Source organism: Strix aluco, chromosome 5 (assembly GCF_031877795.1).
Source record: "Strix aluco isolate bStrAlu1 chromosome 5, bStrAlu1.hap1, whole genome shotgun sequence".
Classification (NCBI taxonomy): Eukaryota; Metazoa; Chordata; class Aves; order Strigiformes; family Strigidae; genus Strix; species Strix aluco.
Genome location: NC_133935.1, coordinates 77,891,765 through 77,916,541, shown reverse-complemented (window position 1 = coordinate 77,916,541; position 24,777 = coordinate 77,891,765). Strand labels below are relative to the sequence as shown.

At 34.7% G+C, this 24,777-nt stretch overlaps 1 protein-coding gene across 9 annotated transcripts in view; it reads left to right on the top strand.

Moving 5' to 3' along the window:
• CACNA2D1 (calcium voltage-gated channel auxiliary subunit alpha2delta 1) overlaps positions 1-24,777 on the top strand; it is a 433,456-nt gene that overhangs the window by 373,792 nt on the left and 34,887 nt on the right. For 2 of the 9 annotated variants that reach the window (XM_074827914.1, XM_074827912.1), the window contains exons 16-25: positions 720-788; positions 2,358-2,432; positions 3,753-3,827; positions 7,629-7,685; positions 11,755-11,811; positions 12,889-12,960; positions 18,050-18,111; positions 20,289-20,380; positions 22,283-22,343; positions 24,095-24,192. In XM_074827914.1, the coding sequence (XP_074684015.1) occupies positions 720-788; positions 2,358-2,432; positions 3,753-3,827; positions 7,629-7,685; positions 11,755-11,811; positions 12,889-12,960; positions 18,050-18,111; positions 20,289-20,380; positions 22,283-22,343; positions 24,095-24,192 (718 nt within the window). Of the gene's footprint in view, positions 1-719; positions 789-2,357; positions 2,433-3,752; positions 3,828-6,304; positions 7,463-7,628; positions 7,686-11,739; positions 11,812-12,888; positions 12,961-18,049; positions 18,112-20,288; positions 20,381-22,282; positions 22,344-24,094; positions 24,193-24,777 lie in introns of those variants that run through there. The other 7 variants (XM_074827917.1, XM_074827916.1, XM_074827919.1 and 4 more) reach the window with 5 other exon arrangements.

The following is a 24,777-nucleotide window of genomic DNA, read 5'->3' as shown; positions in this document are numbered from 1 at the left end:
TTCATCTCCATTCCTTGCTTCTCCCATTCTCCTAAAATGTCCACTTTTTCTCTTCACCTTGCTTGTAATGGTGCTAACTCTGATCTCTTCATCCTTCTTTTAATGCACACACTTAAGTTCATGAAAGATGGTTTAAAAGTCAAAAAGCTGCTACTAGACTGGGCAAATGAAGAAGAAATTTCATCAGAGTGGATTAATAAAGTATTTTAGCTTATTTTTCCTAACGAAATATAGGGAAAAAAGTTATATTGTTCCTCAGTAAAATACATGGAAAGAGTAAGCATCAAGTGAGAAGAAAAAAATTTGAAATAAAACCCAAACATTAGCATAAAAAAAGGTAGAAATCTAGAAATCTCCGTCGTGTCCCCCCCCCCTTCCCCCAGAGATTTTAGTGTAGTGGGTACTGTAGCTGTAAACATGTTTTCATAACATTTAGAGGGTTTTAAACCATTATATCCTAAGTGTTGCACACCATCTATTTTTAAAAAGTAATTTATTATTCTGACTAAGGTATGGACACCATAAAATCTAATTCTAACTTTCTATGCATAAAATCAATGAAGTATTATTATTTTTTAAATTTTTTACAAACTAAAATCAGTACTCTAACCTAGTCTTTGGCTACAGTGATCCCTGGATTGTTCTAATATATTATAGTTCAATATGTCTTATGTAACTAAAAGGTCTTTTTCTCCCCTCTGTATGTCATTATTTCCTAGGAGCTGGGCCTTGTGATTACAGGAACTCTACCTGTCTTCAACTTAACAAAGGAACAAAATGGGAAAATAGTAAGATGTTATTTAAAGAAAAAAAATTATTTGAATTAAATTTAATGCTGAACTCCTTGAAAAATATACATTTCCATAGAGCTTTCTACGGTTTAATTGTCTTGTACATCAGATACAAACGGGTCATCTCTAGCTAGCTGATAACCTCTTGGGAACAAGAAAATGCAGATCACCTTTTTTATAGTTCTGAGTTTCAGGGTATGGCATTCCTTGCTCTATCTCTGTGACCTGGTGGCAGTGGGAATACATAAGTGCTCAAGAGATGGGAAATAGATGATGATATTATTTAGGCCTCGACAAGAAAAAATGCCCAGATAAATGTGTAACAAATCTGTGAAGCTATGACTTTTCAGGGTAAAAAGCAATGATCTAGAGAATTTAAATAAATTGGTTGTAATGATAATAGACAATAGCACTGTGTATCTAGATTAAAATCTAAGTATTAAATAAATACAATTGCCCATACCTATTACTGTCTGATATGGAATCAATTTATGTCTTCTTCACCAAATCAAAATGCTGCTTTTTAAAATCAGATCTAGAATATGCTTTACAGTGTGTAGTAAAATACTGTACATTTGGTGTGATACTCATGTTCATTCAGGTCAAAATATACAGAAGTTTACGCAAAATAATATTTGATTCAGTTTCTCAGATATTGCATAGTCTTGGAATGAATAAATACAAATTTGATCACTACCATTTCTTTTATTTACTTTCAGAATAGTTCTCTTAGTTTCCCTATAAAAAACAAAACAAAACAAAAAGGTTTCATAATCTTATCTACAAGATAATGCCTGGAATTCACTGAGTCTGGCTGTAAAGTGAAAGACTACTGATTATCGAAGGATGTCTTTCTGAGAAGTAAACCAGCCATTGTCTCATACAGAGGAACAAGAGGAGAACTTGAATCTGCTTGACTCATGCAACCTGAATTTTAGGTTACAGACTGTATGATGCATTTTCCAATACATATTCCAAATCTATTTAATATGGAGAAGGCATTCAGGTGATACTATGTCCCACCTTTCTGTAGGAGGAATATAAATCACAAGTGTAGTAAATGTAGTGCCTGAGTCCCTGATTTCAGATGCTGATGATTGTTATAGTTACTGTTTTCTTTCTTTTGTTGTATTTTTTTTTTCATTCATGATTATACCATAGCCAAAAGGGGTTAATTGTTTTGGGGTCTCACTGCCCAACGAAGCATGCAGTAGTAGCTCTACATTGGTGCTAGTAATTTAGTATCTACATCATTGGCAATATTAATGCATCACTTTTCCTTTTACCTGTTTTGTTCTTACATTTATTGTTCATCCAGGAAAGCATCCATATTCATCTTCATAAACAATTTTCATATTCAATACTAAATTCTGAATGTATTGAATGTTATTTTGAATCACTTAGATATTATTTAAAATATTTAGAATAGAAACATAAGTAAATAGGCAACTTTTCAAGTAGTGTCTGTCAAACAAGAGACAAAGGCAAAATCAAAATTCACTGACTTGCAGTTATACTGCATTGTAAATATGTCAAACATATGCTAACATTTTGGAATCTTACCAGAATCAGCTGATTCTTGGAGTAATGGGGGTTGATGTCTCTTTGGAGGACATAAAAAAACTGACACCCCGATTTACGGTAAGTTGCTTGCGTTGGTGGTTTCTCTTTATGTATGATTTATGTCTGATTTCTGTGCATGCTCTTTGATAAATCATACAGCAATGACTGGATGTGAGTCAAAATACCAGCAGGCTCCCTTTCATATATTCTTTTCCATTGTTTTCCATTGATTTTTTTCATGGTTTTCTCTCCAGCCATATATGTGTTTCTGTGTGAATTGTCCATCAGGATGCATCTGTAAAAGCCAACTTTTACATAGGGGAATATATTCCAAGTAATTATTTTCCTGTAGCTTAAAGCACTGTTCTTTAGTTGAGTGTTTGGTTCTTACCACAGTGTAGAGTACACAATCATTTCAGCTAATATATAGGACAGTTCTTTATAGAAAAGTTCTTTAATATTCGTGTCTGTCTGTACGCTACACAGTATGATTGATTTATATATTTAGACATCTAGATGGGGAATTTCTAAGAAAATAACTAGTACTGTGGAAAACAACAGCTGAGGAAGCAAAGGAACATCACGAATTTGACTGAAGGCAAATGCAAAGTCCAGTATCTCGAATGGAATAATCCCATGCCACAGTACAGGCTGGGACAGACTGCCTCAAAAGGCAGGAAAGGGCCTGGGGCTCGTAGTGGAGGACAAGCTGAACATAAGTTAGCAGTGTGCCCTTGCAGTAAAGAAGGCCAACTGTGCAGTGAACGTGTGTGTCAGGCGTACTGTGTCCAAGTTTGATCTCCTCAGTATAAGAAATACAGTGAGGTGCTGGGCAGAGTCCAGTGCAGAGCCACTAAGTTGACCAGAGGGCTGAAGTACATGGAGAAGATGAGAGAGATGGATTTGTTCAGGGTGAAGAAGGAATCTAATGGGCTACCTAATGGGAGTTATAGTGAAGATGTACTTTGACATTTCTTGAAGGTTATAGCAAAAGTCAAGAGGCAATTGACAAATGGAAATTCCAACTGGAAATAAGGAAAAAAACATCATTGTGAGGGTGGTTAAACACTGAAGCAGGTTGCCCAGAGAGGTTGTGGAATTGCCATTAGAGATATTCAAAGACCCTTTGAAACCTAGTCCAACTTCAAAATTGTATCTTATTTTGAAGTTAGCTCAGCTTTCAGTGAAGGGTTGTACTTTCAGAGGTCACATCAGCCTAAATTATTCTCCAATTTTATGATTCTGAAAGAGTAAATATTAAGAAATTGTCTTCTGTATGCTAATACCTCACATATTTCATGATGCCTGAGGCAATGTATTATTTCTTGAAAATAATTAATTAATCTTGCTTTATTACTTAAAAAGCTTATAATTCTAAACCTCATTTCTTCCCTTCAGCTTTGTCCAAATGGATACTATTTTGCAATTGATCCTAATGGGTATGTGCTACTTCATCCAAATCTCCAACCGAAGGTACGAAAAACTTTCTAATTTATTTCTCTATAATAAGGGGACATTGTCAGAAATAACAGAAATTAAGATCTGCTGAAAGTGCCAGAGAGCAGTAGTAAAGAATTCTCAACTGGGGGGTAAAGGAAAATCCATGGTGCAATATCACTTCATCCAAATCCGTTTTAGTCAGCACAAAGGCCAGAATTGGCTTGTATCAGTTTGGTTTTTGATAAAATAAAAAGGATGTATATTTTGCATGCACATTTATATATGTTTTAATATACATATTAATACAAAAATAACTAGTAGCTGTAATACTGGTAGCTGTAATATCATTGCGAAGAACTTGTAGTGTGTTACAAGATGGTCTTGAAGCAAACTGAGGAGTTTACTAGTATACATGCTTATTTTGTGATGCTTTCTCATTTCAGAAATTGAAACTCATACTTGCAAAACCACTGAAATTAGGGGCGAACACAATGTATTTTACTTGTATTTTTGTATTTGTTTATTTGCTTATTTTCTGTTTACCAGAGCTGAAACCTGAGCTGCAGAGTTGGGATGGATCTAGTGAGCACTCCTTCCCAGAATGCTAGACTTTTTAGTAGTTCAACTTGAGAAAGGTCTTTCATCTTTAAAGATGAAATCTTTATCTAAATATGATTAGGACACAACTTTCCTCAAATTTCAGGAAAATTAAACCCAAGATTTCAGTCTTGCTTTATATCCATTAACTGTAGTCCTGACCCTGTGGGGACTCCTACATTACATTTATCTTCTTAAATAACTTGCATTCCTGGCTTTGAGGAGGTATTTCAATATGAATGGATGATTTTTTTTTCTGAAATCTGAACTTTAATCTTTGATTTAGTGAAGGATTTCTCCATATCAAGCAATCTTATCTTCTGTTTAGTGGAATATTTGAAAATGCTTGTATTTTAATTCCATTAGAAACACACTTTCAGCAAATTTTGTCTCTTTAGTTCATAGTGCAGAAATGCAGCATTATATAAAAGACAAAGTTAAAATTTAATTAACTAAAAATAATTTTTAAAAATCACTCCAGATGGAGAGAAATGTATGGATTATTTACAGAAAAAAAGCTAGAAATAATAATGAATCACTGTAAGTATTGAAGACCAAACAATATATCCATGTAGTTCAGCTGTCAATATTAAAATTCCTCATTAAGATTTTTTGACCAATATATGGCCAAGGTAAATGCAAGCTGTCAATACACAAGCAAATAAGGCTAGTAAGGCTTTTAAACTTTAGTGGCACCCTACTCCTCAGTTATTTTTTAGCACTCAGTGCACTTTAGAGAAGCTTGTTAAGTAATGGAAGCCTGTATTTGCTGCCTTTAGGCATGGAAATACTGTTTTTTTGTAAATTGGATTCATATCCATCACTTTTTTCCTCACAGCCATGTTCCTTTGGCAGAATAGCAACAAGTCCTTGACCTCTTGGCTGTGTGACTGTCCTCTCTTGTTTCTTCACCAGAAAATCCTATCATAGCTACAAGAGGTGTAGCAGGCTCTTTTTCACTACTTCACCATCTTTATCTGTCAAAGGCAGAAAAAGGAATGAAGAATTCATTTTTAGTGATTCATTTAATTCTTAAGCTGGGGGAAGTTAGTGTTGTGAATATTTGAATTAATTGCCCGGTGAAGTAATGAATATGTTCGTAATCTTTTGCCAAGTGTGTAACAAAAAAAAAAAAAAAAAAAAAAAAAAAGAAAAAAAATGCTTCAGAAGAAAAGAAAACATGACTTGATCTTAACTATTGATGAAATATCCCCTTTGATTTGTTTTGAAAGGACTCTTTTAAAAATAAAAGAAAAAAAGAAAAAAGGTTTTTATATAGTCTTCATCATTTAGGACTTCAGTTTCTGGATATATGCATTAGGTTTTCATGTGTTAAAAAATGAAAGTTTTTATTTGATGATTTTTCTTGGTGAATTATTCTGAGACAAATACGCGCACCATTACTGACCAAATCTTTTCCTTCATTAGAGATTATTAGAAAGTCAAACGATGATGAATGTTCTATTTACCTTTTCCTTATATGCAAATAAAATTATGTTTTTGTTAACAGAAGGAATATAAAATGAAGCAATGTAGTATTCTCGTTTTAGTCACAATCTTGTGAGGAACTGATAGATATGGATTCTGTTCATCTCATGTGCTACTATACTGCAGTGTAAACTTGTAACACTGCAGAATAAAGAACCTTTGTTAGTGAAAAACTCAGCTCATCCCAACTAAACCTAGGCAGGCTGAGATGGATTATTAGGATACTAATTGTCATGGCTTCTCTGTGTCGTTTTCTACTTAAAAAGATACGAAGTCCAGAGATGCTTTCACATACTGCTCAAATGTTTTTAGAGTATGTTTAAAAAGGGATATTTTATAAATTATATGTTTTATGTTGTGGAATAATGTCTAAATGTAATATTAAGCATATGCATTATTATTATTGTTATTGTTGTTATTAACAGTTACACAGACTAGACTTTTTCACTCCCAGTTTGTTTGGGGTGGTGCATGCTATTCAGACTGATACAAGAACCACGTTTTAAAACTAAGGTACACTACAAAGACAGATGTATTTAGAACTCATGGACTTTCTTTAACGTGTTATATTAATTTTAGTTGAACCTCCTGGTAGCCGTTAACTTATTAACAAACAACATCTTAACCCTCTTTGCTAGCAATTTTTTAATAGATGTAAACTAAAACATAACTACGTCTTTACCTTTGAAGAGGTGAGGGCGTATTAAACTTCCAGTGGTCCCTTCTTCTGAATGTCTTCTGCTTTCCTTCTGAAAATCTGTTACCTCAAATCACAACTGGTTCAACACAAAATTTTGAGAAACTGTCTTGCAGTATCATCTCACAAAAAGAAGCCCCTAGAAATTTAAAACTTGTAAAGTTATTTGCACAATTGAGAAAATTTAACAAAAAGCAGGTTCAAAAGCATATTAAAATCATTAAGAATTTTCCCATCATGTACTTACCTGCACATGAAAACTACATCAAAGCATAACACAAGAAACCTTTTTTTTAACTTTCAGTTTAACATCATTTTAAACTGCTTAAAATACAATTTTTCAAGTTTGTGTAGTTAGTTATATTACATTTTTAAACAAATGCTTAATTTTATGTTTTACTGCCAATTTTCTTTGTGTGTCTGTGTGTACGTGAGTGTATTTTTCCCATTGTCCTGGGAGAGAACAGGTGGATACTCCACCAAATATAGTCGTTGAAGTGAGTGCATTAAGCATGTGTTAACAAGATTAGTCGTAATTAGATAAGATTTGAAAACATTAAATAATTCAATTTCAGAATCTGTTCTAAGGATTAGCGTCTTTTTGTTCATTTTCATTATGGTTCTGATCAAAATCTGTTTAATGGTAGTTCTAAAACTCCAGATGCCTTCACTAGGGTCCAGTATTTTGTCTTATGGTTTGTGGTCTTGCAAGAAATGTAAGAGGAAGTGTTTTTAAGAGCAGATATAACAGTAAACAAAAAGTGAAACTCTTCTCATTCTATATTTTAATTCTGTCAGAGTATGTGGGAGGGAGACCTCTTTGTTAACTTAATTCACATCATCTAACATATGTCTGGGTTTTGTTTCCCTAGACAAAACCCGTGTGTAATTCTGACAGAGACCTCAGAACTCTTGATTGGAATGAGGGCTAGTCTCTGCTTCCAGTAAACATGCGCTGGAGAGTATAGATGTTGAGGGACAACCTCCATTTTATAAGTAGGCTGTTTACTAATAGTGTAAGAATATAAATTACTGCTTTTTTGTTACTTCAGCAAATTGGTGTGGGCATACCAAAAGTTAAATTGAGAAAAAGGAGACCCAGTGTACAGGTAACTTTGGATGGAGGTGATTAGTGCATAGTGCATTAGAATGCATAGTCCTGGAAATACAATTAGAAAGCTTCTGCCCTGCTTACTAGGAAAATCTAACTAGAGAACTGTTTACTTTGACAAAGAGCTTCCAAAGCATGAAGCTTGCATCCTTCCTTGTTTAAATAATAGAAAACATGTTATTTGCTGTAGTGAAGGGTGTTCCATTAAATTATGGTGCTTTACTAATAGGTGCTAATTAGAGCCATGCTGTAAAAATTATTCTTTGGATTTTGAAATGAATTTGAAGACTGGAAAAAAAAAAAGAGACTACTTGTGCTGGCTTTGCTTGCATAAACCCAAAGTCAAGAAGATCATTCTTATGACTTTATTGCCAAGTTTTATTGTACAGTGTATGCTGTATAACATTACAGAAGTTGAATGAGCTGATCAATTTTTTTTTCTGGGGAAGTCAGATTAGGGCATATGTTTTATCTACTATTTACATCAGGTTTCTTGGTTTAACAGACCCAGCTCCAGAGAATTAACTGCATTAACCTGAACAGGGAAAAGGAAATTAGTAACATTTATGTAATGCAATCCCTCAGCAGAACACACACAATGAAAACGTAAAAATCTTTAAAGGAATAGATTAACTGTGTAACTAGCAAAATAACAAAATTAGGTACAGTATACCATGTTAATTTCTTACACATATGGGAATATATAATGCAAAACTGGTGGCCTGCATAACACTACCAGTAAAGCATGGTGTAAAATCCTGATCTAATTCAAGCCAGTGATTTCACCGAGTGTCAAGTGGTGGCATTTATATCACGTGTAGGAGACCACCTCTGGGCTAGATTTTTTGTTTGTGCACTGGAGAAAGCAGCACTGGAACATAAAAAACCTCAGTTTTCTGAGCACCCCTGGCTCCTCAGCATGCTATGGTATGATTTTGCTGGTGCTGGGTTTGCCTGAGTGCTGGCTGCCCAGGGAGGTGCAGCTCTGGAAGAGCTCTGGGCTGTCATCCACTCCAGATGCGCCTGGGTCTCCCTCTGGGGCCCAGGATTTTGCTGCCTTCTTACCATCATTTATTTTAAAAGCCTGTGTCTTCGTTAATACTGCAGGTATGAGTAGGAACTAGGCTCCTGCAACTCAGCAAATACGGCCTTCCATAGAATTTGTGAGAATACTGACCTCCCAAATCACACAACGACATTCTAATGAATTTTTTTTTTTTATGTTGCTGCACCAGTTCTTTCTTTCTTTGTTTCCTTCTTAATTTTTCATTGAAATAATAGATCTTTGCCTTTATTTGTCATGCTGAAAATGGACTGCACTCCCTTTATTTGCATGCTTCGTTGCTAGTGATTTACTTTTGTTTTATTAAGTTATGCTGGTGAATGTGGTGGTGTTGCACTTTTTCTAGTCATGTCATGTGCATGATTGGATAAAGAGAAGAGCAAACTGAACAGTAAGTTTGTTTCTTCATGGCTTGGAATAAATCCCACTAAATGGCAACCTTGGAAGAAAAATTTATGGAGCCCAAATACTGGTAAAAACACATTCTTGGGGGCAAAAGACATAGCAGGGAAAATAGATTTCCATTTAAAGTACGGGTCTAGGAATTTTCTATTCTAATTTCTAATGGATTTCTTTGTGCCTTAGGCACATCACATAATATACATGCGTAGTTTCTTCATGTATTAAAAGTCATTAATAAGAACCTTAGAAAGAATGTGTGGTGATATAATGTAGGTCTTAAAAAGAACAAGAACAAACAGTTAATGTATATTTGAATTTTGACAGACTGTTAAAGTTGACTATTTTGTCTTTGGGACTCCTTAACTATGGTTAGCCCAGGTTATCATTTGAAATGAATATTGACCTTGATTTGATGTGATAGCTTTTGTTTTGCTTTTTTTTTACCATTTCTTTTCTTCTCTGTTCCTTTGTGTGTTGGAATGGAATGTGATCTTCACAAATGCCTCCTCTGCCATGCCAATGCCTTCATGCATGCTGTTTGGGTTTGACCATGCTATTCATTATCCATTGCATGTAAGAAAATGTGGTTTTTTAAATTTATTTTTACATTTTATCCTTTTGCTATTTATTTCAAGAGCATGGATTTGTTGGGGGGAAAAATGCAACTGCATAGCAATAATTGAATTGTTTTGAATTAGAGAACATATGTTAATGCTATTATATTAAAGTTGCTAGTTTTATCTATCCTGTTAAATAGGAACACAAAAATTTATTTAAAGTTATCAACAGACATTTAAAAAATACCTGGAATCTTTGTCTGCAAACTTTCCAGTGCATGTTCTCTTTCTGAGAATAAATTTATAGGCTTTTCTCTTAGCAGACAGTAAGACTTACTTGCTAAGAACAGGAATGATGTCGTATACCCAGAAACATGTACATTTGTTCCTTAAGATTACAAAAGAATAATCTTTTGACTTCTAACACTATCGTATATTACAGTCTTGAAAATAAGGGCTACTGTTAAGCTCTTAATGCTCCAGATTATTATATGAAGGTAATTTTTACCAGCTGTTTGGGATGTTCCAATCTTCCAGTACGAACTGGAAATGCATACATAAATTATGATGAAATGTACTTGCATTGTTTGATAGAATAGTCACATGTACATTTGTCAAGTAACTTTACCAGAGAATATTAGGATAGAAGGAATATAATAATCATTTTGAAAGAAGGGACTGTAGACTACACTGTAAATAAGTTAGCATAGCTGAATCACTGAAATCTCCTAAAAATGTCATTATCAGAAATTACACTAGTTTTAAAATAATAGTAACAGCTAATGACAGTTTTTGTGTTACTAATCATTTGAGAGACAGTGCTCGGTTACTGAAAAAACTAGGCCTTGAGATCCTTTCATATATGAACTATCCTATTACACAAAGCAAATTATTATCAATCAAAAAAAAATTAATAAAACTGGACTTTTTTAATATTCTATTCTAAATTATTAGATTTAAATGGCTAAATAATATATCCCAATACTCTTTTTTCTAAAGATCCTTCATTAGGAAGGGTGCATTAAATAACTACTGAGTGGTGAAAATTGAGGATTTTTACACCACATGTAATATAAAGTCAATGGGGCTTAGCTAAAATTACTCAAAAAACCTAAGAGTCAGATTCCTAACAACCCGTATGGAAGATGGCTCTGTCCAAGTAAATGCAGACTGCAACTGAGAAAAGAGCAGGGCCTGGAGGGTGGCCTGAGCTAGTTCAGCAGAGCTACAGTGGTCTTCCCACATTCCTATGAGACCAAGGTTACTACAGGTACAGACCACCAAACTTCTCTGTGCTCCATAGTCGAGGGTCAACATCATATACATTCCTTAGATCTTGAAGCTGCTGGGTTGCAGTATTTCTGTGCTACAGGTTTCCATCTCTTCAACTGAGATAACAGTACTGATGTCAAAATAAATGCATTCAAACCTGCAATGTGTTTAAGTCCTGTAATGCTGACAATAAAAGTGATTTTTGTTTTTTATAACAAGTAAATCACTTACTATGTTTGCTGCCTCTTTAAATCTTGAACTGCAGTCCATTCCCACCTCATAATGGCAAGTCTGTAGTCTGCTTATGGCAAAATTGCTGAAGAGTGCCGTTGCCCCATCTTACTGGTCAGCTGGAAAACTCTGCCAAATTTCTCTCTCCCTTCTTGAAGGCAGGAAACGTTATAAGAGATTCATATCTGATGTTTCCTCTAATGTGTCTTCTCCCACCCTTACAGTCTGTGACATATCAGCAGTAGGGGAAGCAGCTTCCCAGCATGAGCCCCATACATGACAGACTGTGGATGGACACTGACCATTAATGTTAATTTGAATTTCATTTACCCAGTTAAGCTCTCTATCCAATGAAATAAAATGAATGAGAAAAGGCCACTAGTAATTCATTGTGCTGTAAGAGATTAAAATAGATCGGTAAGTAAATCAAGTTAAGTAGCTTACTTTGAAATGAAGGGATTAGAATGATTTGTAACATTATGGTACTGTGTCTTTATTATTTGATCTTTCAATATCTTCTGCTTCAGAATCCTAAATCCCAGGAGCCTGTTACGCTGGATTTTCTAGACGCTGAACTGGAAAATGATATTAAAGTTGAGGTGAGATTACCTGGTTTCTTAGTACCTGTTGCTGTTTGTATTTCACTGTATAATAACTGAAAAGGAATAAATGTTTTAGATTTTGAATGGGAATCTATTTCACTATAAATTTCAATTTTAAATTTGTCAAGATTATGAATTTATAGAGAGATGAAGTTGTAATGAAACAAATTGAGACCCGGTATTATTCGTGGGCAAGGGCAATGCATTATATTCCTCTCACTTTGAAAGACTCCATGATTGCTATTTAAGTAATTCTTCTTTATTAAGTGGTAATTCCTGGGGAGGATGCTTGCAAAATTTTTCAGAACAAAACACTTATTAATAAGATATTAATATATTACCTGAAATATTTTAAAAGTATTTCCCTCTCTTTCTTAGACAAGTTTATTGCTGTGGTGAGAGAGAAGACTGAGAAACAAAGTTGTGTTGACAACAAATTAATTCCTCTGTATATTTTTCAGTTACTAATTTTGTAATACATTCAGAAATCAGAATTTTTAAAAATAGTTTGTTAGTTTTGTGAAATAAAATGGAGGGGTTTAAAAAATTTTACATTTTTTTAACATATTTTTTCACTTTGACACTGTTCTTTCATAATGACACTACTCAGCATTTCTTAGTATCTGTTAAATTCTGCCTTAAGTTTCTTTGAAATACCTGCTTTGGAGAGGAATTACTCTTGGACAGGTATAAAAATGTTTTTGTAAATTACTGCTGCTACCAGAATCACACAGATGTGCTGGGAAGCACGAGAAATGCTAGACAAAACTTCTTCTCATCCAGACAGAATTCATAGCCTCTCTAGTGCCCAACATCAAGGAGTTTTATAGGATGGTCTTGCTATGCAAAGTATATCAGAATTGTTGCTTCAGAACTCTACTGATTCAGTATTTATTTGGATAAAGCAACTTGTGATCAGAAAAATCTGAAAATTGTAGACTTTTTTTAAGAGCTACAACTTACAAATTTCCATTTTCTGTGTTTCTCTGAAGTATTTTTAATCACTGAAAAGATTATTCCTCTTACATGCAGCACCTAGTTCTTTTTTTTTTCCTTTTTCTTCCTTGCCAATAGATTCGGAAAAAAATGATAGATGGTGAAAGTGGAGAAAAAACATTTGAAACACTGGTCAAGTCCCAAGATGAGGTAAGATAGGAACACAAGCAATTACATATACAGGAACAAACAAAACCAGAAAAATACTGTGAAATGGTGAAAAGATGTTAATTTTATAACGTCGGTTTGTATCATTTTTCCCTCTAGATTTGCTAGCTAAGCTAGACTGGCTTATAGTAAAAGAAATTAAGTTCTTATGAAAAGAAGAATTGTTTTCTTTCTTGGTTTCTTTGGTACATCATTAATCAGGCAGTTGTTGATGAGGTCTTACACTCTGTTCACCAGGAAATGGACCCAGCCTACTTCTGTGTATAAATCCCAAAATAAAGTACTTAATTTGCTTGCGGAGATGTATGAGAATGGGTTTGGTAGTTTATATTGTGGTTGAATAGGAGGAAAATAGTGAGAAAAAATATAACGTTTATATGCCATAAATGAAGACTATTTGGGATAAGCAAATTCATCTTATATTATGCACTTGTGCTTTCTGAACAGTTTGTTGAGTTCTTTATTTTCCTGTCCAAAATGCTCATTCCTGATAAAGATTGATACTGGTTTCTCTAATAAGACAGACATGTTTCCTAGCAATAGGAAATACTCAAATTTGATCCTTACATGTATGCTCTACTTCTTGGGAACCTTAATGAGAAGAAATCATGACTGGTGTGCCAAAGGAGCAGGTCTGCCTGGAGTATGCCCCACAGTTACAGTTCTACAAAAGCTTTTCAAACCTTTACTCTGAATGTAAACAAGCTTGAAGATAGCTAGTTTAATGACTTAGCAGAAAAATGTGAAGCAAAAATAACATCAAGAAGACACTATGTAACTCTTACGTATGTAAGCACACCATAACAATACTCAGCAGAATTGCTTGGGACTGTGCAGTTAATTTTTCATGTGTAGTATTAGCTGACATCTCCTGTTGATCTCCTGTAACTGATATCTCCAATGGCTCTGCTGGTTGTCCTTAAATGGCAGAATGTTCTGGTGTAAAGTTCCTCCTCCTCCAAGGCATATGCTACAGAATCTAATAAAGTTAAACTGATAGGAAATCAGGTCTCAGACTTTAGGGGTTTTTTATTCTGCTTAAACCAGCACATTCCTTACTTATATTCCATTCTACATCTAGTAGATGGTAGTAACTTTTAAACTCTGTTTTAAATTTTGGCCAGATTACACCACGTGATGCTCAATACTGAGCAGTTCCTATTACCAGTCCTCTGACTCAACTCTGCATTGAGGAGTTTTGATACAGAAAATAATATTTCATAGTCCTAGTCTATTTTTGCATTAAACATGATAGAAACTTACTTGTCTTCATGGGTCAAAATCAGTGGCAATGGACATGTTGTCTTTGCTAGATGAGGCTGAAAATGGAGCTGAATTTTCTGAAACATGTCTTGATCATTCGTCCATGCTGTGATTTCACAGTGTCAAGTTCATGGTCACTTGGTTCTGCAACAGACCTTTGCGAACATACTTAGAACCATAGAATCATAGAATGTTTTGGGTTGGAAGGGACCTTTAAAGGTCATCTAGTTCAATCCCCCTCCAATGACCAGGGACATCTTCAACTAGATCAGGTTGCACAGAGCCCCATCCAACCTGACCTTGAATGTTTCCAGGGATGGGGCATCTACTACCTCTCTGGGCAACCTGTTCAGTGTTTTACCACCCTCATTGTAAAAAATGTCTTCCTTATATCTAGTCTGAATCTACCCTCTTTTAGTTTAAAACCATTGCCCCTTGTGCTATCACAACAGGCCCTGCTAAAAAGTCTGTCCCCTTCTTTCTTATAAGCCCCCTTTAGGTATTGAAAGGCCACAATGAAGTCTTCCCAGAGTCTTCTCCAAACAACCTGAACTCTCTCAGACTATCCTCATAGGAGAGGTGTCCATCCCTCTGATCATTTCTGTGGCCCTTCTCTGGACCCACTCCAACACATCCATGTCTTTCCTGTGCTGAGGGTTCCAGAGCTTGACATTTCATGACCATTCCTCAGCCTGTTAGTATCTGCACTGGATTTGACAAAGCATACTGCTTCTGATAGCGTAATTTAAAAGGAGTGCAAATAATGACAAGAAGCCATGCTCAGAATCTTCAACAACTGTGCAAATCCATCAGAGGCATTTTTTTATTCCTGAGCTGTGGGTGTCGTTGAGGAAATCAGTGGCTTTACTTGCATGTGTGTCACCTGTGAGGAGACAGATTAAAATCTGTATGTTCATTCACCTTCTTGCTAATAAGATGTTGACTTTGTTGCAGAAAGGTTGTCATGGTATTTTATTATATTGCAGAGTCTAGGGAATTTGTCTCAGTGTTGGTGCTGTCTTCCTTCTGATACCATATTCAGAAAGTGCAGAACCTCATAGACTCTCTTTTTGAGCACAGAACCTCAGCTTCAGTGGGGATAGACAAATGTAAGTGTAGATGACCTTAGCTGAAAGATGATGATAATGATGATCTTGTAATCATGTAAGCAGCAGAGTCATACTTTCCTACATTAGTCTCTATGAGAGAAGTCAGTTTAACTCAAGCCTTATACACGGACATTGTCCAGGTGCAAATCATGCCCATAAGTTTGAAGTTCTGCTGGCATCCATGTTGGGGATAAGCTGCTCCTGAAGGGAGGGACTCACTGGGACATTTTCAGATTTGTGGTGTTGTTTTCTTTAAGGAGTGCCTTTCCAAGGCTGAGTGAAAAGGTCTCTGTGTAGGTGCTTAGAAAAGGGAGGATTAGAAGGTCGCAAAAAAACAATAACACTATTGGCGTTATACAAGAGATTGCATTCATAGCAAAGCTGTTGAAAAGATCTCAGGCTGTGCTTGCATTTCTCGGGCTGTGTGATAAAAAGGACCTGAAACAGTTGGTCCTGCAACTGTTTGCCCGGGGAAGGAGGGAGGGGAACCATTTACACTTGCAAATGCTGGAGTCAGCTACAGCATCGGGGCGGGGGAGTGGGGGAGATATAATGTCCCTGGGTGTGTGAGAATATGTCAGTTATCCACAGCCCAGACCACAGTCTGTGTTTGAATAGAATATCCCAAGCCTTTTGATCCCATATGCTTCAAGTACCCAATGAAATTATTTTCCCTCACCTTCCTCACCTCATCAAAGTCCAACATTTCTTCCTCTACTCGGACCTTGCTGAGAGAAGAAGGGATCAGGGAGAGATGGCTGGAGATGGTGACTGCTTCAAGCCATTGCACCCTCCCAGCTCCATGCTGCTGGAGCCAGAATAAAGCTGCTTCAGACCATGGGCCATGCATGAGCTGTGCATCACTTAGGACTTATTAGCTTCATATATTTTCTTATAAAAAGGGCTGATGTGGTCGGTTGCTCTGAACTGACAGTTGCAGTCCTGAGGCTTAAAATTGATGTCCTTTTTGTTTTGCTTTTTGGTTTAAGTTTGCATTGCTTTCCTTTTGTGTTGCAGCTGGCCCCAGCAGTGTCTTGGGAGATGACCTCATACTAAATAAAACATAGAGACTGGACTCGTAGCAAGCGTGGGTGGGGCGCGCTGGAGTCTCCTAAGGCCTCAGGGGCTTTCCAACTAACAGAGAAGATGCCATAGGAACAAAAGCATTGCCACATTCGGGCAGCCGGGGTGGGCAGTAGTGAAAACTGAATGGTCATAAAAACTGCACTAACGTGTAGGTTCTTTGGCAGTGACCAGCTGGAGATGAGATGGTCCCAGACCACTCAGTAATGAAGTAAGCAAAGGTAAATGGGAGCTGACTTATGAGGACGTGTGATCTGCTGGGTTATCTTTGAAGGGAGGTTTCAGCCAATTTGCTTTCAAGCACGTTCACAGTGCTGGTGGCAACAGGATTTAATAAGAGCCTAGTTCTTCTTTTCCTTCCCTCCCACCCTGGGTACTACTTTTCTCTTGCAATCGTACATGGTGTGCAACCCATAGCACCGTACCTGATTTGGTGAGACTGCCAGCACTAGGTTCAAGTGTCTACTTGTAATAGTATAGGCACATTATTAAATATAAATATACACAATTATAATTAAATTTATAAAATTTATAATACATTATATACAATATATATAATTTATAATTAAATATCTAAATATTATTAAATATAAATAGGCTTGTATAGGAATCTCTTCAGCCATCTTTTTACCTTAAATATAAAATAGACCCTGATATATGCATCTTTTTTTCTCCTTTTTTCTTTTTTTCCTTTTTTCTTTTTTTCTTTTTTTTTTCAAAATGACTATTAAGCTATTTACACTGTCATGCTGTACTGAAAAGCAGCAGCCAGGTAATGAGAAGGTTTAAAATCTTAAATGTCAAAAAAGACACCTCTTTTTCATAAGCATGGTCATTTTCATACTTTTGTTTTACCACAGGGAAAGAAAGAACGTAGATGCAAAGTGAAAAAGAGTAAACCAATGTCAGCCAGGTGCATTAATGATTAAATCTATGGGAAACTGTTGGACTGTGTCTGTCACATTATTTTTCATACCAAAAGAAAACAAATGGTAAAGCTTATTCTAATATATTATTTAAAAATAAAGATTTACTTCAATGTTATTTTTTTCACAAATTCAAGATCCTCATAATGAGATTAGAAACATATGTAAGTTTAGCATGGGGTCCGCCTATAGAATCAGGATTACCTGGCTGTGCCTATAGATATGACTCAAATTTAAATGCATTTAGCCAGTGGTACTGTGACCTGAAAGGACAGGCACTGGGTGTTTTTGTTGTTACAGTTACCCACAAAGTCTTTTTATAATTGAGGTTTTTTTGCCTTTCATAGTTTAACTGCAGAATGGTTCATAAAGGAGAAAACATCTTTCATCAAAATTAAATCACATAGAAAAATATTTTCATAAGCCTGGCTAAAGAATTTTAAAAGGAAAATGATAAATCATGTTTGTCTGATTTTATTTAAATTTGCATTTCATTAATAAAAAAGATATAGGTGATTCTTTTGCATAATATAAGTTTGAAAAATGTTTAAGAAAAGGAGTTGCAGCAAAATAATAAATAGAATTCCAACAGATTTGTACTTGGCTTTACACTGTGTTTCTCAAGAAAAAGTCACACTTGTTGAAGCTCCAGAGTTAATAATTTATTTTTTCACCAATATCTCTTTGTAGAGATACATTGATAAAGGAAACAGAACATATACATGGACTGCTGTGAATGGCACTGATTACAGGTAACTCATTTCTGTTCTCCATCGTCTTTGTGTAGTTAAATGTCCTTTTTGTTTATTTTGGTTAATATTTTTAGTGTTACATTTTCTGTACCAGCTAAGTCAGGATGAGAGTGTCTTGTGTACAGGCCTGTAGGATTTTCTGGGTTCCTTTACAGCTTTACAGCTCAGAATTGTTGCTCTGTCTAAGGACCAGAACCTCAGTCTTTCCTCCAGCTGGTATTTCAGTATGCAGGAAAAAATTGGGTTTATGATTGATGTTAAGAGTCTTAGTTTTCCTCCTACTTTCTATGTCACAGTATACTTTGATTCTTAATTGTACACTTTCTCTTATATCCCTCCTCTTATTTATTTTCTTTGCATTTCCATGTACTTGTTTGAATATGTATATTAAAAAGAAAGATGCTATATTTTGTTCTAAATAAAGGACATGACATGTTTTTTGCAAATATTTTTCAGTCACAGTCATTGCTTATGTCATGACTTTGCTAACCTTTGTGTCAGATCTTAGAGGCAGGAACCATACTACTGATTATCTCTGAAATCCATATCTATTTCTGACAAGTTTTAACTAATTAGTACTGATACAGCTTTGTAAGTAGAAATTACATAGTGAATGGCAGGAAGAACAAATAAAGTAAAAAAAAGTAAAAGCACATGCCCCCTTGAATGAAACTTAAGCACAAAGCTCTGTAACATTAGAAGGAATGTAGAAAGTTGACATTATCCAAAACGAGTTGAGGTTTACCACGTCCCAAAAATTTAAACTACTCTAGTTCAGCACTAGATGGTACAAATATTGAATCAAATTTTTACCAAATCAATGTTTTTATCGTGGTGCATTACAGTAGTCCTCAGCCAAGCTGGTTCCCATTTTCTGTTGTGTTCTGCACAGGTGTGCAGCCAATGAGAATGCAAATGTTAATTTGCATGTAAAACTAAAAAAATCAGTTTTAACAAGAGAATGCAAATGTAGGATCTTTTATTCAGTACCTCATTTTTGTGTTGAACTTCCTCTATCTTTATAGTCTGTAAGAAAATAAAGTTTTTTATCAGACTATGCCATCTAGCAATCAGTAAAGAAATACATTTGATTTATATGACTTCTTAATTCTCACTGAGCTCCTTGGCATGAGATACAGCAATAAATCTATGGAGTCACATTGCAGAAAACCTATTAAACATAAAATTATAGATTTTAATTAGCAATTTCTGCCAGCCAGTAACTGTTAATAACAGGTAAACTGCTCCTGATTTCCCTAGAGGAGAATTGCTGAATATTTAGTGATAGCCTTCTACCAATCTCACTTACATTCTGTTTAAATGGCAAATGTATCATTAAAGGTCATCTCATTTATGGCTCAATTGTACAACTTTTTTAATGTTAATTTCTGCAGCTATCCAGTAGAAATCACTGCATTTCTACAGTGATGAAATCCAAGTGCAAAAATTAAGCATGCGATATGGGAGATGATTACTCATACCTCCTGTCCTTTACATATCATTTTAGAACAGAACTCTTCTACACATGTATTGAATTTAGTTGCAAAAAGAAGCGCTGTATTTTTTGAACAAGAATAAATATAACCTAAAAGAAAATACATTTCAAATGCTTTGCAAATCTTAAAATGTTATTATACAATGATGTTCAAAGGTTTTTAGTGGTGACTGCATGATTCAAGAAAATATTTTGCGCCTCAAATGTCATGTGAATTCAAGTATTGCCAGATACATTTCCTAATGAATACCAATAGTTGTTTTATTGGTAAAAAGAGAGTCTTTCATTATATAATGCATGCAAATCAGTGCACTACTACATGCTGTTTTTTTCAGTGAATGATGACTTCAACGTGTGTTACATCGAGATGCTAAATGTGTTAGAGGAAGATAGAACAAATCATGTATTTTATTATTTGCAATTATTTTTAAATTCCTTGCTTATCAGTTAAAAAGTGCATTTCATAAATAAGAATGAAAATAAACACAGGGAACTTCAGGTCTGGCATGAACCTACTTGTGTGTATTACAGAGCGTGAGACTGGCACGTCACTATATGAGTATCTCATCTCATGATGATCCAACTTCCAAACTTGTTAATTGCTTTCAAAACACATAGAAGCTGAAACTGGAAAACGGCTGCAAATAACATAATTGCTTTACTTGTCTCGTTTCTATTGCAGTTTGGCATTGGTGTTACCATCATACAGCTTTTATTATATTAAAGCCAAAATAGAAGAACCGATAACTCAAGCCAGATGTAAGTACTATGAACGTTCCCTGGTTTTGTCTAGTATTGCCAAGTCTCAGATTCACTTCAAAAAGCAATTTTTAAAATTCATAAATTTTGTGGAATTCACTGATGTTATCATGATGTACCCAAAATCTGCAGCAATGATTCTAACCCATTATAACATTCAAGGTCCAAGAAATATTCTATAAAGATAGAATATGTGCAGGTACCCCAGTTCCACTGACAATCCCTTCCCCCTTGCTCTGTGCCTATTGAATCATTGCTTTGTGTATCCTCTGTTGCTGTCATTTTAAGGGTCTGGATACTATTTTTTTCATTCTATTAGCTAAATGTCATGATATAGACTATAATAGTAAAACTTTTTTTGTTATTTTTACAGTAGTTACAGTATAATATTTAGCAAATTTCCTCTGCTGCCCATAGGAATAGATTAATGTGAAAGTGCTGTTTTGTTTGGCTTGAAGCTAGGTTTTTATTTTGCATTTTACAAATAGTTTGAGTGGATGTTTGTAGTGTATTTTTGGATTAGACTAATTTCAAGCCAGTTACAGATTCTGGAGAGATAATTGGAAATTATACTTGTGGGTGTTCAGATGCTTTTTTTTTTTTTTTTTAATTAGGTGTACTTTATCTGTAATCTAGATAGCAGACAAAATAGAACCCATCACATCCTTTTAACTTTATCCAAGGGTTATGATAAACTTGAACAAATATGCAGTTAAATAGAAGGTTAGAAAAGGACTATGGATCTCTCTGGCAGGCATAGATACTGTTAGTGTAGAGAAAACTTAGTTAGCAGTAACTCACTGTGCTCTACCATCACCTCCTGCATATGAAGTAGAATATGACAAGTTTCTAGCAATCAGTGATTTATTTTGTAACTTTGTCAAATAGTAAGTAGTTTAAAATTAAAGTTTTACTGAGTGAATATGGTTCTCTTGATGGATGAGATCATCTGGTTTTGCACTTATATCAATATAACCTGCAAAACAGACCCTTGAAATAGCCACAGTATATAGATGGTACTTGAGAAATAATTGAGAAGGACGTATTCTTCAGTCTTCAAAGATGTGTGTCTTTTTTCCAGACTACAGCTGTATGTAAATTGAACCTTTGATCTATCTATGTACAATATTTTTATTCAAGGGGCTGTTTGAATAAAATATTGGTTTGTGACCCCTTTTGCTTTACCCTGTTTTTTTCTGTTTCCCTGCTTTCTCTTTCTGATGGATAGTGGCAATCAAAAAGGGCAAGTATATTCTTGTTGCTCAATTTCCTTCTGTTTACTGCAGTTGATATTTTTCACTTGTATTTCTATTCCTACTGGATATTCTCCTCTGTATTCCTCATCTCAGAATTTTCCCATGAACATTGGGTACCATAGCAATAGAAAAAAAAAAAAAGTGTTTTTCTGTTTTCATGCACATTTCAATATGTTGTTAATCTCTAATCCTTCATTGTCTGGTCCTATCAGTGTTTAGTGACACCAGCTTTTAAAGCCATTATTTTCAGTAGCATTGGAAGTGATGCTTATACGGATGAGTTTTTTAAACTTTATAGCAGAAAATACTAGAAGCATTTTCCTTCATGTTCTAACAACTCGGTGTCCCAAATATTTCTCTGTATCAGACTGTAATTCTAATGAAAACATCTCATATGTTTTCATGTTGTCATGCTAACGGAACATCTCTAAGTTTTTAGATACATTATTGTTGCCAGCTGTGTTTTATATAATAATCAAGTAATTTCTTCCTGTGAAGAAGTGAAATACTGAGAAGTATACAGTTTATTAGTAGGAAAGTGTCTCAAACATTTCTTTCTAAATTCCTGGATGCATGCAAAACCTAGTCAAATATTTTGAGAAGAAAAATTATGTCAAAAAGCCCAGTTTACTTACTTGGTGTTTACTCTTCATCTTTGTAGATTCGGAAACACTGAAGCTTGATCGTTTTGATGAAGCTGGATATACGTTTATAGCACCAAGGTTGGTTAATTTCCCAGTAATAAGTATTATTTCAGCAGTAAAGAAGCACTTGATCAGATTAATGACATTTACAAAATATGAATGACCAATAATGTTTTGGTGAAAAATATTAAGTATAAGAGCAGTTATTAAATTCATGTTTTACAAGATCAATCTTCTTGCTGGAGTGTAAATAGCACCTTCAGGCTCTGATTCCTGTTTATATTAATCAGAGGGCTGTAAAATCTAATATTGATATTTTAATGGAAATCTTATACTCATTTGTTCATTTCTTCTGATTGTGACTTTTAAGATTTTACAGCTTTGTACCTTAGATTCTCATTTGTAAAATAAATACCATAATATTTACCTCAAGATGTTTTCCAACTTTAAGGTAAAGTGTTTCAAATCTATCTATCACTTATGGATGAATTAATTTTTGATTCATTGAACATAAAAAATTATTGAGTCATTGAAAATTGATGAAGTTCATTAGTTCCCTGTTTTTTCATGTGAAATTGTGTAGTCCTTGTTGCCCTTGTAAATGTATGTTTGCAAGGGAAACATGGTATGATAAATAGTTGTTAAGTATTAAGTTCCTCTAAAAGATAGTTATGATCAACAAAGGAAATGCTGTACCATCAAGATCAGTTAAGAATTGTTGCATTTCTTGTTTATCCTTTTAAATTTCAATGAATAGGTTGATTCATATGTAAACCATAGTCTTCTATCTTCAAATGTATTCTCGGCTAAACTGTTTAATTTATTTTTTCTGAAGGACTGAAGTTATTGATAATCAACTGTATCAATTAGCAGTTTTCAGCAAGTTCCTAGTTGGTAGGCTGATCTGCATGAACAAAGCTTGTTTGATATGAAGCTCTGTTTAAATGTGAATGTTGTAGTAAGGCAAATTCTGCCTGTAGTCTTTCAGGATCATGGTAAAGTAAAGGGTAATAAGATAGCTTAATCATATGAATTACTTAAACAGACTTCTTTTGTTTGTAAAATTAATTTAATATAAAAAGCTCATTTAAAAAGAGAGCTCCCTGCTTTACTGCTGAATGCTCTCTACATTTTAATTATAGTTGTTTAATGCCGTTCATCATCTAATATTTACCTTTAAAATGTCCACTGACTTTTATCGTGCTTACTTGCACTCAGTGAATTGCCCAATGATATATTGCTTTATTTTATTACATTATATAAAGGACAGTAGTTTACTGTTTATCTGTTTTCCATATGTCAAAACAAAGACTGTTTATATGCTTGTGTGTTGTGTAACATATTAAAATTGCCTTTAAGACTTCTTAGAGGATAGGCCCTAATTCCGTAAATCCAGCCTCAACTGAGCATGAAGTGACTATGTTTTAATCAGCAGTCCATGTACTTTCCAGTACAGTTTAACCCAGGAGCAGGCTACATTCACTGGGCATTTTCTTGTTTAGTTTACAGACTCTATAATTTCCTAATTTCATGGCCTACACTAGTCCTGAGTGCTTTTTGTGGGAATCTATGCTCTATCTCATACATGGAATTTTCTTATAATTCAAATTTAGGCAGGCACTTGAACACTTTATTTCCTGTAGGTGCCTGAAATATTCAATATGGCCAACATTCAATATTGACCATGGCAGTCAACTGATGAAATAGTGCCAGCAACCTCATTGTAGTTGCACAGTCCTGCTTTGACTTTAAAATTGCTGGGCCATATTTGTCTGCTTTAGTAGCAACGGAAACAAACCTGAGAAAACTGATATTCTGTTGTTTTTCAGAGAATACTGTAATGATGTAAAAAAATCAGAAAACAACACTGAATTTCTATTAAATTTCAATGAATTTATTGACAGAAATACTCCAAGCAGTCCGTCATGTAAGTATTCTTCTCAATTCACTGAAAGTTTTGCTTAGGAAAATATTTACTCATAAATGACAAATCAGTCAAAATGACAGCTTTCATGCCCAAATCATGTGGTTTTAGTTTTTATCTTCACTGATTTTTTTTTTTTTTTTAGTAGAAATACATCTAGTGTTGTGATTTTCTACCCAAGGTAAAGACTGTAAAATTAGTTTGTAGTTTTCTGGGTTTATTTAAGAAAGTTTGCAGGGCATTATACATCCAATGTTCTCCACAATTCCTCTCAGCATTCTGTTCTAGCAGCAAATAACTCCCAGTTCTCTTTAATACACTCCAAATATTTTGAATTTATGGTTTTTTCACTTGAGCATGTTAGCCAAAGTAAGTCTCAAATAGGCTTCAAAATCTTGTAATGAAATCTTCAGTCTGCTTTCTTGCCAGTTTATATAACCAGTAAAGAAAAGGAGCCGAGAACCAAAATAGCCAACAACCAGAATAAAAGTAAAGTTCTATTGCTGGTTCACAAAATGGTTAAAGAGATCTCTCTTGGGATTGAGTTGTTTAAGACCACAGATTCATGCAGCTGCTGCAGTGGTGAGC